The 18,133-nt window shown below is 40.5% G+C and overlaps 1 protein-coding gene across 4 annotated transcripts in view; it reads left to right on the top strand.

Annotated features, from left to right (window-relative positions):
- RFTN2 (raftlin family member 2) overlaps positions 1–18,133 on the top strand; it is a 68,113-nt gene that overhangs the window by 32,618 nt on the left and 17,362 nt on the right. For all 4 annotated transcript variants that reach the window (XM_049106562.1, XM_049106560.1, XM_049106563.1 and 1 more), the window contains exons 6-7: positions 6,436–6,557; positions 7,796–7,899. In XM_049106562.1, the coding sequence (XP_048962519.1) occupies positions 6,436–6,557; positions 7,796–7,899 (226 nt within the window). The remainder of the gene's footprint in view (positions 1–6,435; positions 6,558–7,795; positions 7,900–18,133) is intronic.

The raw sequence follows: 18,133 nt of genomic DNA, 5'->3' as shown, positions 1-18,133 counted from the left end.
ATTAGCCCCAGCAGTTGCCAGCCAGAGGCTCTGTAGGGCTTTTGTTCGCAAAGCCTCAGAAGCTATTTAGAGAGCCCAGGGGAGAATCTCTCCCTCTTAGCAGCTCTGGAATGTCTCATTAGACATTTTACATTGAGGGCCATGCCAAGCCCCTAATGAGCCACCACGGTCTGTGGGGTCTGGCAACTGGGTGTGTCACTCAGGACTTCCCTACGAGTACACAGGGAAGCTGCAGAGGGGAAATTGTGACCCATGCCTGTGTCACTGTGAGAAGCAAGTCAGAGGAAGCAGGGCTGAATTGGTTGCTTTGTTCTGGGTTATTTGATGCCTGACAGCTAAAGCACATGGAGGACAATGCGTATTTTGTTTTGTCTTGCTTCCATCCTCTTCCAAAATATTGTCAGAAGTCAGCCTATCACAAGGAAAAGAAGTACAAAACCAGACATTGCACAGACATTTAAATACATTACCCCACAAATCTCATTTTATAAAGTATCTTCCTCTAGAAACAGGGAGAGGGAAAACAAAACGTTTTAAAAAGTTTTCTCCTTAGCTGGGGTCACAATGGAGAGGTTGTAAGGTCTGTGAAATTCTTCCTCAGTGCCCTTTCCCACGCACTCTCAAAGCCTGTTCCGCTTCAAAAAAGCCCCACAGGAGAGGCACCCAGCAGTCCTCTTGCTGTTCTTGCAGCCTGAGGGTTCCCACTGCAGTGGCCTCCTGTATCTGACCTCCTCCAGCATCCCTGGGCCCTCAGCAAACTGGTCCTCTGCTGGAATCACTGCATATGCACAAGGGGATTGCACTGTAGGGTAAAAACCTCCAAATGGTCCCAGGAGAGTCTACAACAGGTTTCCCCAGTTGAGCCAACAAAGACAAAACACTTTATTTTACCAGAATGTGTAGAGGTCCAGTAGGCCGAGATGAGCAGCTTTGCCAGCTGGTATAACACACACACACCACCATGAGTTCCCAATACTTTATTAGCCTATAAATGCCCCTATCATTGCCAGAGAATAGTCTCTTCCCACCTTTAGTGCACCCACATCTTTAGGCTACATTTTGATTTTTTATGAATTATCAGACTTAAATTCATTTTGATCTCTTCACCCCTATAAAAATGCTTGTGTGCAGCTAGCAGGCAAACTATCAGAATGAGGACTGTATTAATTCACTTCACATATATGTATATGCCAGGCCCTGTGCCAGGCATTGGGCTTACAGTGATAAGCAAAATGGACGTCTTCCCTACTCTCAAAACGTTGGCCATGTGGCATAAGGCAGTCAGGCAGCAATGGGTATGGAAACATATGTCTAATTTCAAAATTAAGAGAAGTGTTGTGACATTACCCAACATGATATCATAAGGAGGGGCAGGAGGTCCCACCTGATGAGGCACCAATCACACTGAGACTGGGAAGCCAGCATTCAGGAGCCAGTGGTAGACCATTCTAGGCAAAGGAAACACCCCCAGATGTTCAAAAACCCTAGGGCCAGAAAGAGGAAAAGGGAAAAGGCCTGTGTCACTGGAGCAGGGTAGGAAGAGAGAATGACTCCAGACAAGGTGGAAGAGGTAAGCAGCAGCTGGACTTAAAATAATGCAACAAGAGCTAGCTAGGGGCACCTGGGTGGCTCACTCCGTTGGGTGTCAGCCTTCGGCTCAGGTCATGATCCTGGGGCCCCAGGATCAGGTCCCACATCGGGCTCCCTGCTCAGTGGGGAGCCTGTTTCTCCCTCTCCCTGCTACTCCCCCTGCTTGTGCTCACTGTCTATATCTGTCAAATAAATAAAATATTTTTTTAAAAAGGACCTAACTAATATGTATTTGTACTTACTATATACCAGCACTGTTCTCAGCACTTTACATTTATGACTCATTTACTCCCACAGCAACCCTATGAGTTGGTATGATTATGATCTTCCTTTTACAGATGAGGAAGCTGAAGTACAGAAATATTTTAAAATGTACCCATGCTCATGCAACTAGAAAATTTTGGGGCAGGAGGGCACCTAGGTGGTGTGTGTGGTCTTAACCAATTTGCCATCCTGCCAGGATTGATTTTTTTTTTTTTTCTTTTCTTTCTTTCTTTTTTTTTTTTTTTTTTTTTTTTGCCATCCCACCAGGTCTTGTTTTGTTTTGTTTTAGATTTTATTTATTTATTCATGAGAGACATAAAAAGAGCAGAGACACAGGCAGAGGGAGAAGCAGGCTCCCTGTGGGGAGCCAGATGTGGGACTTGATCCCAGGACCCCAGGATCACGCCCTGAGCTGAAGACAGATGCTCAACCACTGAGCCATCCAGGTGCCCCATCCTACCAGGATTTTTATTCCAAATCAGTCATTGAAGATTTAAGAGGGAGTTATGACCTGATTTGCATTTTTCAAAAAACCTCTTTGGCTTCATTTTGGAAAGTGGATGAGAGAGGGCAAGAATGGAAAGGCAGGTGCTATTAAGAGGCCATTGCATTGGTCCATAGAGAGAGGATTGTAGAGATAGAGAAAAATAAACAGGCTGAGATTTGTTTTGAAGAAAGAATGTTTATGAATGATCTTCAACTGAGAGTTGCTGTATGTGCTCTCCAGTTCTCAGACATGGTCCAAGGCCCATCTCTAGGCAGTTTAATGCCAAAAAAAAAAAATTACAAATGGACAAAATATACTAAAACGGAATGTTACCTTTCCTTACATTTACAGAAATGTCAATGTCATATGTAGCTGAAATGAATGTGTCAGAGCACATGTCCAGACAAGTAAACCATTCTCTGAGAATCCTTTAAGCTTGTGCTTCTCAAACCAGGGTCCAAGTACCTGGAGGTATTTAGCCTTGTTCTAGGCAGTACAAAGGTTCACAAGATAAACCTCTTCCTAGAATCTCACTTGCTATTACTTAAGATGGGGAGATGGAGAACTGTACTTTTTTACGTAATAAAAATCTATTTGAAAAGAACGCAAAGTTTGCATGGATTTTAAAGTATAACATTAGGCCTCCTTTTTTTTTAAGATTTTATTTATTCAGAGAGAGAGGCAGAGACATAGGCAGAGGGAGAAGCAGGCTCCCTATGAGGAACCTGATGGGGGACTCAATCCCAGAGACCCCGGGATCACAACCTGAGCCAAAGGTTCAACCACTGAGCCACCCAGGTGCCCTAACATTAGACTTTAAAGAAACCCTATTCTTGCCACAAATCACTTCAAACTGTAGTTGGAGACCATCCTTCAAAGATACAGAAATAGGTATACTTTCATTTGCTATTGGTATTTGGCTAAAAAAAATTAAGAAACAGTGTGTCAGGCCAATGCCTTATAACTTTTGCATATTATGTGCACATAGAAAATGGTAATATTATAAGGCATACAGGTATAAGAGGATAAAGCTTCTCTGAGCTGCAGGGGGCACCCTATATCTTGGCACTTCTGTGACAGGCTCTCAGCATACCTGTGGGGCAAGACATACTGGCTGAGAAGTTCTGGAATTTGTACTGTTAAGAAGTGACTCAGTTCGGGAACAGTTAAGTAATTGTTTAGATTATCACCTCACTCAATTACCTGAAAGGTTTATCACACCAGGCACCCAAACAGTCACCCTCCATGAGACCTTCCCTTCCACCCTGCCTTGCCACCAGTTCTTTCTCCTGTGTAAGTATCCTTCATCAGTGGCTCTGGGGATTGGCATGGGCCCATGGACCAACAATGGACCATTTTACTGATGGTAATTGTTGAAATTTTCCTGAATATTTGTCTATAATAATCATTAGCCAGAAATCTACTGTCTAATCTTAATCTTGCTAATGCTAACCTTGTGCAGATTTAGTAACAAAATTATTATTATTAGTTTTAATACCAAACATATACTAAATCTTCAAAAAATATGTTTTGATTATCTTCTTTGGATATTACCTATAACATGACCTGTGAGTATAAATTCCTAAATGTTATTTTTAAATAAGCCTCAATTTGAAAATAAAAATTTTAGGGGGATCCCTGGGTGGCTCAGTGGTTTAGCACCTGTCTTCAGCCCAGGGCCTGATCCTGGGTACCCGGGATAGAGTCCTGCATTGGGCTCCCGGCATGGAGGCTACTTCTCTCTCTGCCTCTCTCTGTCTCTCTCTGTCTCTACGTCTATCACAAATAAATAAATAAATCTTAAAAAAAAAAGAAAAGAAAAATTTTATATGCACAAAAAATATATAAAAATAAATAAAAAATAAAAATAAATAAAAAGAGCCAGGTCGGCCTGGGCTCTGGGAGCTCTAAAGTGAGAAGGAGGAACCTAAATTTATGTCCAGGTAGTAAAGTGCATTAATCTTTTGTGTACAGCTGAATAGAACACAAATGTTCAAGATATAGATTCTCTTCATATGTTAGTTATGTCTCAGTAAAGCTGGGAGGAAGGAATGTAGAGGGGGAAAAATGATACAAAACATTTGCAACATCCCAGAAAATCACCTCATGACCCTTCCTGGTCGATAGCCTCCCACCCAGAGTAAGCATTATTCTGACACCCATCACCATAGATTGATTTTGCCTGTTTTTGAACTTCACATAGGTTGAAGTATACAGTATATATATACTTTTGTGTCTGGCTTCTTTTGCTCAACATAGTATCTGAAATTCACCCACGTTGCTACACAGCTTTTTTATTCTTGTGTAGTATTGCATTGTATGAGCCTACCACACTTTCATTCTTTTAAGCCAAAAGAAATTTAAAGGGGTGCCTGTGTGGCTCAGTCGGTTAAGCCTCTGCCTTCAGCTCAGGTCATGATCCCAGGGTCCTAGGATCAAGTACCACATTGGGCTCCCCACTCAGCAGAGTCTGCTCCTCCCTCTCCATCTACCCCTCCCCCCTGCTCACGGTCTCTCTGTCTCACGCTTTCTCTCAAATAAATAAATAAAATCTTTTTTAAGAAAAGAAATTTATTTTTTTTAATTTTTATTTATTTATGATAGTCACACAGAGAGAGAGAGGTAGAGACACAGGCAGAGGGAGAAGCAGGCTCCATGCAGGGAGCCCGATGTGGGATTCGATCCCGGGTCTCCAGGATCGCACCCTGGGCCAAAGGTAGGCACTAAACCGCTGTGCCACCCAGGGATCCCCAGAAAAGAAATTTAGAAGTATTAGGGCCCAATAGCGGGAATAAGAAAACACAGAGCCACAAAACTGATGGTTCTCACATTACATAAGGCCAAAGTAAATAAGAGGCAGATTTTAACTAACTACATAATTATTACAGTATATAGTTATTTCTAAAATTCATATCCCCATTCTAAAAAAAGGGCTTGGGGCATGCGTAGTTTTAAAGATAGTCTTGTGATGCTCTGAACTTACAATCAGAAAGATTTACTTCCCCTGGTCACTTTGGGGTGACAATGGATAAGTACATTTAAAGCGAGTAGAATATGTACATATACTGTAATTAGAAAACTAATTCCAACTAGTTAATTAAACTTTACTGGGTTTTTGGGAGCCAGTCTGAACAATGTAAGTGCTTCTTATAGTAAGTTCCCTAACTGTAAATGACGGAAATAATATTAAGGATTTTCTTTTAAAGTTTATAGCCTGTTAATAAAAATAAAAACTGAGAATTACACTGAAATTATGTTTGTCTTTTTTATCTTTAAACCTAAGAGGTCACTTGAAAACTTCATAAGTTATAATTTAGATAACCGTCCAGCCCGGAGACTTTGATACGACACCATGCAGTATAACAAACCAAAATGTTTAACCAGCACATGACCGACCATGGGAAAATTGTCTCCTATTGCAAAATAAGAGACAAAAGAATGTCCATAAAATCAGTTTAGTTTTCGCCAGCTGGTTATTGTCAACTATTCAAGAAAATGTCAGAGAGGCCCTCCCTTAAAACTTCCTTCCCAGCAGGAATTCTTTTGACAATGACTTCTGTTTAGTATTTTCCTGTTACCATTCTTTTATTATTTTTTTAAAGCATCATGGAAGTAAAGAATTGTTTTGTGTTTGTATTTTTTGAAGTAATCTTACCTCACATTCGTTTTAATATCACAACTGTAATTTCAAGGATTAACATTTTTTATGTTTTCTCTCTTAATGGTGTGATTAATATGCATAAACATACAGATTAGAAACCAAAATTTGATTTCAAGGTCAAGATCATTTCCCGATGCTTTTTTGGCTTAGGAAATCCACTTGCTTCTCATTGTACAATTTTATTTTATCTTGTTTTTGTTATTGTAGTTTTCATATTTCCAGTGTGATTTTAATTCAGTGAAGCGCAAAACTATCTTGAACTCCCCCCCCCCCAAAAAAAATAATAACCTTCAAAGAGAAGGAGGATGTTATTGATTCAGGCAATACAAGTGCTTTTCTTTCAGCTTCCTAAAACAGTTATCTAGGGATTTAAATGATCTTAAGAGATACTCAGTATTTGCATCTTTTCTTAATTGTATCCTTTTCCTCACAGGGGACCATTTGCCTAAATCTTTGGAAGGATTCTTTATCTATGAAGAAGAAGGTTCTGGAGTTCCTGGTTCCAGTAGGAAAGGAAATGATGCCATCGTCGTAGAACAATGGACCGTTATTGAGGTAAACTGCAGTTTTCTGACAATTTAGCTTTAATTTTATATTTAGTTTTACATGATAAAGATCTTCATTGCCTAATACATGCAACATCCTTCAAACATGTGTTTGTGCAAGATTCAGAATTTCATCACAAGTTCAAAAACAGACTTTGTTCAGATTTGTGAAAGGGTGATTTCCTTTACTCAATGTTCAACTTTGTTATAAGATAGCAAAAGAATTACCTTTATCTAAATAGCAGTAGATTCCCAAAGACTTGACTTTCTAATCTAATCCTAAGCAAAGTTCCCTGGCACTGAGATTCTCTTTACACATGCCATGACAACTGGCTGAAACTGAAAATAAACTCAGTCAATAACTACCATTTTATCTCCAAGCAACCAGTGTGACTTTTTTTTACCTTGTGAATTGACTTTCAAAGGCAAAAATATCCAAAAGGTGTTCTCTCTCTCGCCAGGCCAAATATGTACACACAGCATTGTCCTTCCTAATCAGAGATGACATTGCTGCTGATGTTGTGCACTCTGAATTCAGATGTCCCCGAATGGACTGCCCTTGAGGTGTACAGACTGAATTCAGGTATATTGTGTTGTGTGTATGAGGCCCTCACTGACAGGCTCTTCCATGAACACGATTGCCTTTCTGGCCTTATAAGGGCATAGAGAGAGGTTTCAAAGAAATCAGAAATCCCACTGAGGGGAAGGAAAGGATTTGGGGAAAGAGGTAAAGCTCCAAATAAAAATCAATTCCAAATGAGCAAATGAGTAAAAAGCAGGGAAATGACTCTGCATCTAAGCCCCATTCACCTTTCACTCCCCCGTCTTCACTTCCTACTCTTGTCCTCACTTCCCAAACCTTTGACCTGTGTTTCTATTACTCTGGTCTGTAAACTACCTGGATCCAAATCACAAGGGAGCTTTTTAAAAATGCCGATTTCCAAGCCCCATACCTTAAAGACTGATGCCTATACAAGACCAAGGGAACAAGACAGAAGGAAGGCCCAAACTCTGGAGAACCATATGGTAACCTCTCTCTACTCTGATCCCCAGTGTTTCTGCCTTGGTTCAATGGTTAGAAAGCAGCAAGTAGCAGAAAATGAAGCCCAGGAAGTGCAGCTGGTGAAATTGTATTTCATGGAGCATGAACTCCCTTTACCGTCACACCCATCACCCTTTATTGTAATCACCTGTGTAGCTGGTTGTCCTTGCCATTAAGGCTATGAGCTCCTATGCTTATTTACTCAGGGGTGTGAAATCAAAACGGATTACGGCCCTCTGCTGCACACTCTGGCTGAGTTTGGATGGCTCCTGACAAGCGTGTTGCCTACACCTATACTGAGACATGACAGGTAATGCCAAAAGATCCTTACAAACCCTCATTTAATCCTAAAATATAGCTCTTTTGTTAGATAACTCAGTTCAACAATTGCTTATGTAATGTCTACAGAAAGCATTTCATTGAAATTCTAATCTGATTTCATGGACCTTGGAGATCAGCTGCCCTAATCCCCTCAAGTTATAGATGTACAAGCTATAACCTCTCCTTCCTGGGGGCATGCTCAAGTTCCCACGGCCCAGCCATGCAGGGGCACAGGAGACTGACTCCCAGCGTAGGGCCACTCACAACACTGACCGTGAAGTGAAGGTTGAGTCTATATCAATCTGCAAACAGAACAGTTCTGCCCCCTCTGTAGACCTTTCATCCTCCTCTTCGGCACTGTGTGTGCAAACGCACCCTCCCCATGGTGCACAGCCCTGGTCAGTGGGGGCCAGGGAGGCCTGGATGCAGACTCACAGGCACTGCTGCCTCCATTCCTCCCCTCCGGTGAGGGGGCTGAGTCCCTCTCACCCCCACCCAGAGCACAGACTTGTTAGCTATTTCCACTCAGATGAAGTGCCCACATAGAACCAAAATGGCATCACTTCACCAACCTTTCCTTTTCTCCTTTTGCTAACTTTCCCCATTTCCTTTCCTGGGAAGGAAAAATTGAATCGTACCTTTTTTTATGAGAGAGAAAGAAATCAAGTAAGTCTTCTGTATAAAGTGCTTTGCTATCCCCTGGACTCAGAGATGTTCCCTCTACCTTCTTTGGCTTCCAGAAAATGCTTGAGTGCCAAGGCAGTCCTGCATACGCCAAGGCTGCCAGCAGAGAACAGCACAGTCCCCCTGGCCGTCCCCTTCAGCAGCCTCAATGACCCTCAGGTTAACATTGTTAATTGTCAGGTGTAGCTAAAGGCGGCAACGCCTCCTTTCTCCGTCTCACCCACCCTCCAGCCTTCTCTGCTTTTCTCAGTTTAGCAATTCACTCCTGCCCAGTATCCCAACTTCCCCACAAACTTTATAATAAAACCACATCTTCTTCAGGCAGGAAGAGGGACGAAGGTTGATACAGAGTAAAGGTACTCAGGCTTTAAAAGGAGGGGTTAGAAGTAAGCAATTAATCTACTTTTCTTCTCAGAGATCTATTGGTAACTATTCTCAAATTATGAGTGACAACTCCCTGAAGCATTATTTCCCAACTTTAAAAAATCTATGACATACCTGTCAGGTCACAGTACAGCAGATCTTAAGATTTGGTCTTCAGACCAAGCAGCATAAACCAGCTGGGGAGCCTATGCTCATACAAATGCTGGAGGCCCACCCCAATGGAACAGTCAGAAGCTTTGAGGGTGAGACCCATGAATCTGCATTTTCACAAGCCCCTGAAGCTCCTTAACTTTAGAGGAATTTTGCAGGAGGTAGTGAGAAAGGAACTCCTCTTCCCTGCCTTTCTACCCCTCACAGTCATGCCCAAGCATTGATCTATCTCACTCTTCACCCTCCCTCAGAATAATTTGTGTTTTTGGGCTTCTCATCTCTTTTTGATGGTTCTCATAGGTGTATAACTTAGGGGGTCATCTAGCCCATTACAGTTAGCTCTTCCTAAAAGTACTATGAATTCTGAACCTTTCCTGTTCCTTTTTCCCCAATGAAAAATACAGTTATCACTTCCCTCCCATTTTAGGGATTCTGCTGTCATGAGTCTAAATTTTTCTTGAAGCACCTGGCTGGCTCAGTCAGTAGAGCATGTGACTCCTGACCTCAGGGTCCTGAGTTCAAGCCCCACGTTGGGGGTGGAGCCAACTTAAAATAAAAATGTCAAAATTTTTTCTTAAAGTGGTACGAATGACTGATTGGGCACTGATTAGGTAGCTAGCCTACAGGGCTGGGTGCTGAGCCAGAAAACATGGGCTGGAGCCCCTTCAACATCTCCTGCTTCTGGTTGGTTTTGGGACTGAGCCCAAAGGTGGGAAAGAAGAGGTCTCAAGTCTAAAGTGAAGCAGGAGGGTGGTGGAACCTGAAGCCACACCTCACTTAACCACCTTGTCCTGAGTGTCAAACTGCATAAGGTCATAGGCTGCCCCCAGTGAACAGGAGCCTTGCAGGAATGAGGAGTAGCTGTACACTGTTGCTTTTTTTTTTTTTAAGATTTTATTTATTTATTAGAGACACAGAGAGAGACACAGACACACAGGCAGAGGGAGAAGCAGGCTCCATGCAGGGAGCCCAACGTGGGACTCGATCCTGGGTCTCCAGGATCACGACCTGGGCCGAAGATCAGCGCTAAACCACTGAGCCACCCAGGCTGCCTGTACATTGTTTTTGAAACAGAGGTAGCACCACTATCTCACCACCATCCCAGCTTCCTCTACCCCTAGTACCCCTTGAGGTACTGTGGAGTCAGAGCAGCACTTTCAGACCCTCATCGTGAGGGCTCATCTTTAGGAATACTTAAAACTAACAAAAGGACTAGTTGCAGGACTGCTCATTAAATAACAGTTTGTAATAGCAAAAAATTGGACACAATATAAATGTCTATCAAAAGGAGTGGTGTAGGTGATCCCTGGGTGGCTCAGCAGTTTGGCGCCTACCATCAGCCCAGGGTGTGATCCTGTAGACCTGGGATCGAGTCCTGCATCGGGCTCCTTCATGGAGCCTGCTTCTCCCTCTGCCTGTGTGTCTGTGTCTCTCTCTGTGTGTCTCTCTCTCTGTGTCTCTCATGAATAAATAAATAAAATCTTTTAAAAAAATGGAATGGTGTATATGAAGACTAAAAAGCTACACAGCAAATTCTAGTGAATGGTCAGCTCTTGGGATTGTGGGCGGGGAACAGGGAAAGTGGGGATTTCTACTTTGTCTTTATACATTTTCTGTGATTTGACTTCTTACAAGGAATACATATTTATTCTGTGATTTAAAAAAACAATTTTGAAAAGTAAAAAAATCAACCAGTTAATAGAAAGATGTGTAAGCTATATATAGTGTCTGTCCTGAAGGGGCCTAGGCTGGTTAAGCTAAATTTAGTACATAACCAGGCTTACATTCGGGTTGAGGCAGGTCAAACCTATGTACCTAAGCAAGTATAGGCTGTACAGGAGCAGTAAAATGAAGAATATAGACTGTCAAAGTTAGATGGAACCTTCACATAATAATGAGATCTAAAAAGCGTCACCATTTAGAATCTGCAATTTACCCTGGATAGAAGATAGTAGAAAAATGCTTTTTAACAATAATCACACTTACGCAACATGACATACTAGAACAAACAATGTCTACTGCTCTTTCATATGCCAGGAACATTGTGTAATGTTGATGTTTATTTTGTTCCTTTACGTTTTATAACTTGGGTCCTTTCAGGTGCCTATAAAGTAGATGCCATAAGGTGAACGTAAAATTTCATGGTTATTATCTGGTAACAAAAAATATTGATGAAACCTGTTAATTCTCTGCCTTCTTATTCTTGTCCAAATATGCTCTCTGTGACAGTCACATACTTTTCTTAGCTGCTTAAGTAAACACAAAGGTAGTATTCACTGTCAGCTATGTCATCTTTAAATATAAAGAAAAATACTACAGACAGTTCATCTTGGTCTAGATAGAGGATGGAGCCAGAAAGTTTTTAGTCTAAAACTAGAACAGTCTAGGCTGCAAGCTAAACAGATCTCATTTTAATTATAGCTTTACCATGAACTAGCCCTGTGAACTTGAGAGGTCACCTAACCTCCTTAAGTCTCATTTTCCTCATTTGGAAAATGGTACAATAATATCAACTTTACTGGACTATCATGATGATTAAGCGAGACCATACCTGCAAAGTACCCATGCAGGGGCTATGGAAAGTAGGCTAATAAATTAGAGCTGTTCTGTGGGAACTAATCCTTCAGCAGAACCAAAATCCCCAAGAAGTTGAAACCCATTATGCAACGGTGATCCTGTCCTAAATCAGGATATTTTAGAAGATGTAAATACTGTAGTTTACTATACACTAAATCAGCACTGAGGATTATGAGCCAATAAAAGGAACAAATATAAATAACAACACTCTAAAGATAAAAGCTTATAAGTATACTCATATCCAGAAAAACTAATATGAGTCATGAACTTTCTTTTGGGACCCCCATGTCAGAAAACATGTAGAACTATTGCCAGTTAAATATTTTTGTCTCTTACACAATAGTGTCTTAAGCAATTTCAACTTTTGCCCACTCTCCTGTTACCTAAACCATAACTTGAATGGTCTATACATAAGGCATTTTGCCCTCATTTCTTTCATTACTCAAATATATCCTGCTACTGGTTTGCATAAAAATATTTTCGTAGTGTGTCCTTACACTAAGGTTGTTGCTTCATTATCCTAGGCAATATCACACCACGAATGTTTAAAGCGACATTGCCATGGAAACATCATAATGTGGTAATCAGATAGCGCTACATTATTCCAGGGTTATTGTTGTCCGCTGTGAAAACTTGCCAGCATCCCTTCTTAATCATTATCACTATGTAATTATACAAATAGACCCAATCCTTTTCTTTTCAAGAAATCAAGGTGAAAATTGACATTAAACTCTTCAGGGCAAATCTGGTAGAGGATCAAATTAGCTGAACCAGCAGATAATATTGCTAACCCTAAAATAATGACCAGAGTAAAATGCAAGAGGAGCCAAAGTTCCCTCTGTGTGGCTACCTCAAACAGCAGGGTCATTCCCCTCTCCTTGAAGAATAATCAGGAAAAGGATGAGGGGAGGGAGCATTTTAACAAGAACCCAAGGTGATTCTGATGTACTATCAGAAAGACTGGATTATAGCCTTACGGAGAGAGAAAGCATTTAGAACACAATATAGAAAAAACTGTACACCCTCATTTATGTCTCAGAAGACAGAATTTAAAAGCAGGGGCTTTTGGGTACTATGGATCAAGTTATAATGTTCTGAGAATATCAAAAAAGTCTAGTCCTTGGGCAGCCCCAGTGGCCCAGCGGTTGGGCACTTGCCTTCGGCCCAGGGCATGGTCCTGGAGCCTCGGGATCAAGTCCTGCATCCAGCTCCCTGCATGGAGCCTGCTTCTCCCTCTGCCTGTGTCTCTGCTTCTCTCTCTCTCTCTCTCTCTCTCTCTGTCTCTCATGAATGAATAAATAAAATCTTAAAAAAAAAAAAAATCTAGTCCTTAAGAACAGGATCTGAATAACAAAAGGAGAAAAGTTTTCTTGCTGTGATATCAGGGGCCCTGCTCCCTCCCTCTGCATCCCCTGCTCCACCCCCTCTACTCCACAGCCTTGTGGTCACCATAGCCCAGAAACACTAGAATTCTATGTAGTCATATGAGACACTAAGTGCCCCAATGATTTCCTCTCTGCCCTTGTGTGGCAACCAAAGCAGGAGCCTCATATTTATACACAGTGGAGGGAAAGGCTAGGGCTTCATATCTAGTCCATGCTAATGCAGTTCTCTTCCCTTTCTAATTTTTTAAAGATTTTATTTATTTATTTATTCATGAGAGACACAGAGAGAGATGCAGAGACACCGGGAAAGGGAGAAGCAGGCTTTCCTGCAAGGAGCCCCATGTGGGACATGATCCCCAACCCCCGGGATCACGCCTTGAGCCCAAGGCAGACCTCAACTGCTGAGCCACCTAGGCGTCCCTCTTCCCTTTCTAATTTAAATTCTATAGAAACAATATGGTGTAATTCAAAGTTAAGCTCATGATAATCTTACAGTGACCAGCATTTTGATAATGCCATGTTTTAAAAAATAGTCAATTTGTCTATTGTGAATACTTGCAGTTATCCCTTCCTCATCTGAACTTAAATTTTTAATATTTTATCAGGTGGAGAGGTTGGGAGGAGCTAAATTGTGGGAGTGCTCTTTTTAGTTTTTAACACACTTATACTAATGTATGACCCTGAGAAACAAACCAGAGTCATAAGGCCAAGGAACTTTATGACAAAGTACATAGCTATAAAGGTGCATGCTAAAATTTAAAAGTGGGAATGGGGGCACATCTCACCTGGTGGCTCATTCAGTGAAGTGTCTGACTTTGGATCAGGTCACGTTCTCAGGGTCCTAGGAAAGAACCCTTGCATCTGGCTCTGTGCTCAGTGAGGAGTCTGCTTCTCCCTGTCCCTCTGCCCCTCCACTTGCTCCTTCTCTCTCTCTCTCTCTCTCTCTCTCAAATTAATAAATACATAAAATCTTTTTATAAAAATTTAATGGGGGATGTGGGGAATTAGGAGAGAAATATCTAAAAAGTCTTCTTGAAGAAGCAATAATGAAGAGTTGAGCATAAGGCAGGTGAATATGCTTGATGACTTCATTGAGGGAAGAGGTCAGGTCTGTGAAAACTGTGGTGTCTGAGGGGGACCTTTAGGAAAGAATAGATCTTCCAAAATCAGTTTTAGAGAGGGAAATACTCCAGCGGCAGATAGAGGTAACTATTTACTATTCCATTTCGTCTCACATAGCAGCAGTGATCTGTTGGTAGTGGCTGCCTGGAACACTATAAAACCAAGGATTCTGAGACTAGAACCAGGGTTAGCAAAAAAGAATGCAGTGATCAATTAGTGCTGTCTGCCACAGGCTTAGAAGGTGAAAAGTTGAAGTATGCATACGATAAATTATTTCCTCTTTCTGGCAATCTTAAGCAAAACAAAACAAAACAAAATAACAGGAAAGTGCAGGATATATTCAAAGAAAAGTGAATACAGGTGAATGAATTCCTAAAGACCTCTTCTAATTCAAAACCCAAAGAATTCAAGACTGATTTTTACCAAATAATAAATGTGAAAGGGGAGGGAGCATTTTTATCATGTGTAAATCTACAGTCTCCCACATGTCACCATTGCACATAGTCTTAAAACAATTTGTCGTCAACACATACGTCGGAAGTACACAAAACACAAATGGGTGGAATTGTAATCACTTGCGTACTTTCCACTGGACAAGAAATAGTCCGTCTGTTGCTGGCATCTGAGAAGTACCCCGTGTATTTCCTACTCCCTTTACTCAGAGGTAACATCCCAGTTTTTAGGATAATCACTTCCTTGCTTTGCCTAAGTGTTTGTTCACTCATGCATGCATACCTAAACAATACAATTTAGTTTTGTCTGTTTTTGAATTGGATACACATGGAATTTTATATATATATGTAAGTAAATATTAATATACATTATGTATATTATATATACATAATATATATGTATATATGTATATAATATACACTATGTATATTATATATAATGTATATTAATATACACTATGTATATTAATATATATGTATATTAATATACACGTGTTGTATCTTTTACTACGTGTTGTTTCTTTTACTTAGCGTTGTTTGTAAGATTTACCCTTGCTGTTGCATGTAGCAATTTATTTATCCATCCTGCTTACTGGTGGCTTGGTTGCCTCCAGTGGTTGACTGTGGTGAGCAGTACTGTCCTGAACATGAGCAAGGATCCTAGTGCACATGGGCATGAGTTTCTCAAGAGTATAGATCTAGAAGTGGAATTGTGGGGTCATAGAGCATTTCTTCAGCTTTATTAGATAAATGCCAAACTCTTTCCAAGTGGAATGTTGCAGTTTACACTCCTAACTGCAGAATATGAAGTTCCCATTGCTCCAAGAAAAATCTTGTCAGATTTTTAAATTTTGCCACCCTAGTGTGCATACAGTATGATCTCAGTGTGGTTTTAATTTTTTTACCTAGTGACTACTGAGATTGAGCACATTTTCATATGTTTATTGGCCATTTGGATTTTTATTTTGTAAAGCATCTATTTAAATCTTTTGCCCACAATTAAAGTTCTATTTATAAGAAAATTTTTATTTATACTGGATATCAGACCTTTATTTGTTAGATATGTTGCAATTATCCTTCCTAATTCTTTGTGGCTTGTCTTTTTACTCTTTTTATGATGTCTTTTGATTAACAGAAGTTTTTAATTTTAAAATAGGCAAATGTATCTATCATTACCCTTCTTAGTATATTGTTTAAGAAAATCTTCCTCTTTCCTGAAGCAGCTGGGGAAGGGGAGAAGTGAATTATTTTTAAATTTGGGTGTAACATGAGACATTTTAATATCTCCAATTAACATAAAATTGTCTAAGCTACAGTTATTATAAGCTGGTGTGCCTAAAGGGTAAGTTTTCTGAGGAGAAGAAGGAATAGTTAAATCTTAAAAGAGTCATACTAAATGTCATGAACATCACCTAAGAAGCCTTTTATTTTCGCCTCCAAGACTTTGCTCACTTGTTACGATTTTTTTTTGTGCATGTTCTGGACATCAATACATTATCACAGAAACCAAATTACCACTTTTTTATAAAGTCTTTGAGTCTTCAAATATTTACTGAGCACCATTTAGAAAGGGGACTTTCTGCTAATTAACATGGAAGATGCAGAGATGGGGAGACAAGATCCTCAGGGAGCTTAGACCTTGTAGGAGGGAAACGTGTACCAGCAACAACAGGACGTGGTGGAGGGACTGAGCTCCTAATGAGGGTTCCATGGAAGGCCCAAAAAGGAGGTGTTATTCTTCAGTTAAGGGATCATTGAAGACTTTTTGAAAGAGGTCACCCTTGAAATGGATTTCAAAAGATGAGCGCCTGGAAAGAGGCAGAAGTGGTGGCTTGGGCATTTGGGTGGGAGAATGACACAAGTAGGAATTCTGAGACTAACCATGAGCAACTGCACAGACATGACAATTCATACAGGACCATTAACCATGATCTTGGTTTTTATATTCTAAAGAATATAGGAGGACTTCCTCCTACCCACCCATAAATTCTAAGTGCTCCAGCTCTGTTTCAAAGACGCTTGAAATCATAAGCAAATATTGGACCAAGCACAAGTTCATGTTGTCCTCATAACTTCCTGCAAAAATCTAAAAGTTTAAATATCACTAAAGGTGACACCTGGGTGGCTCAGTGGTTTAGCACCACCTTCAGCCCAGGGCTTGATCCTGGAGACCCGAGATCGAGTCCCACGTCGGGCTCCCTGCATGGAGCCTGCTCCTCCCTCTGCCTGTGTGTCTGCCTCTCTCTCTCTCTCTCTCTCTCTCAAGAATAAATAAAATCTTTAAAAACAAATAAATATATATATAGATATCACTAAAGATATTATCAAACCATGATAGAACTGCTTAATTTTGTTTTTGTGCTTATTCATTTTAAGTAATGTTGTTCACTCTTAACTGAATTCCTGGGGCATATCTTTTAAGGCAAAGTTTCAATGATCCATCTTGTAAATGTGACACTTAAATGCTGTGGGTCAAGAAGTTGCTCCTGTCTCTTCTTCCATTTGCGAAACACCAGGACCTCTGTGGTCTGTTTAAATAGTCTAATTTGGCCCAGGGGGAAAAATGAACACTTGTCTTTATTTCCTTCATTATTCTCCACTACAACTCCTAAATATTAAAAGCTGAAATGATGCATTTGAGAGATGCTTACATAAGTATCTGAACTTCTGCAAAATAGTCTGTGCTTATCCTTTCATTACAAAGTTTTCCAGTCAGAATAGAATTAAATTAGGCCACTCTTCTCTGTAATTAGGGCTTTACTGAGTTCATTTTACACTTGCTGAAGAGATAGTACATTATGGGAAATAGAGGAGGCCCAAGACAAAACTCTGAAAAATTCCGGGTCTCAATTTCCTTATCCCTAAAATGTGGAAAATAATATCTTCTCTGCCTACCTTAAAGAGCTTTCCTAAGAGGGTTGCCTTGCTGGCTCAGTGGAGCGTGCAACTCTTGATCTTGAAGTTGTAGTTTCGAGCCTCATGTTGGGTGTAGATATTTCTTAAAAATATCTTAAATTCAAAAAAAAAATCTTAAATTCCTCTCAATGAAATACTAATTTACTCAGTTAACTTTTTGAATGAAAATTGCTGTAGGAAAGAGAAGACATAGGCCCTGTCCTTTGAGCATCCAGGGCATTTGAAACACTATTTGGTCTTGTAATGACATCATCCGTCAAATCCTTTTAGAATCTGTGCTACAAGGCAAATATTCTTTTTTTTTTTTTTAAGATTTTATTTATTTATTTGAGAGAGAGAAAGTAAGAGAGAGGGGTGGGGTTGGGGGGTAGAGGGACAGGGAGAAGCAGACTTCCTGCTGAGCAGGGAGCCCAGTACAATGCAGGACTTGGTCCCAGGACCCTGGGATCATGTCCCTACCTGAATGCAGACACTTAACCAACTGAGCCACCCAGGCACCCTGGCAAATATTCTATCCCAGCTCAGTAAATAGAATTACCTTAGGAGCACTGGA

This window comes from Canis lupus, chromosome 37 (assembly GCF_003254725.2).
Source record: "Canis lupus dingo isolate Sandy chromosome 37, ASM325472v2, whole genome shotgun sequence".
Lineage (NCBI taxonomy): Eukaryota > Metazoa > Chordata > Mammalia > Carnivora > Canidae > Canis > Canis lupus.
The sequence above is the reverse complement of the archived record's forward strand: the minus strand, read 5'-3'. Positions and strand labels throughout refer to the sequence as shown.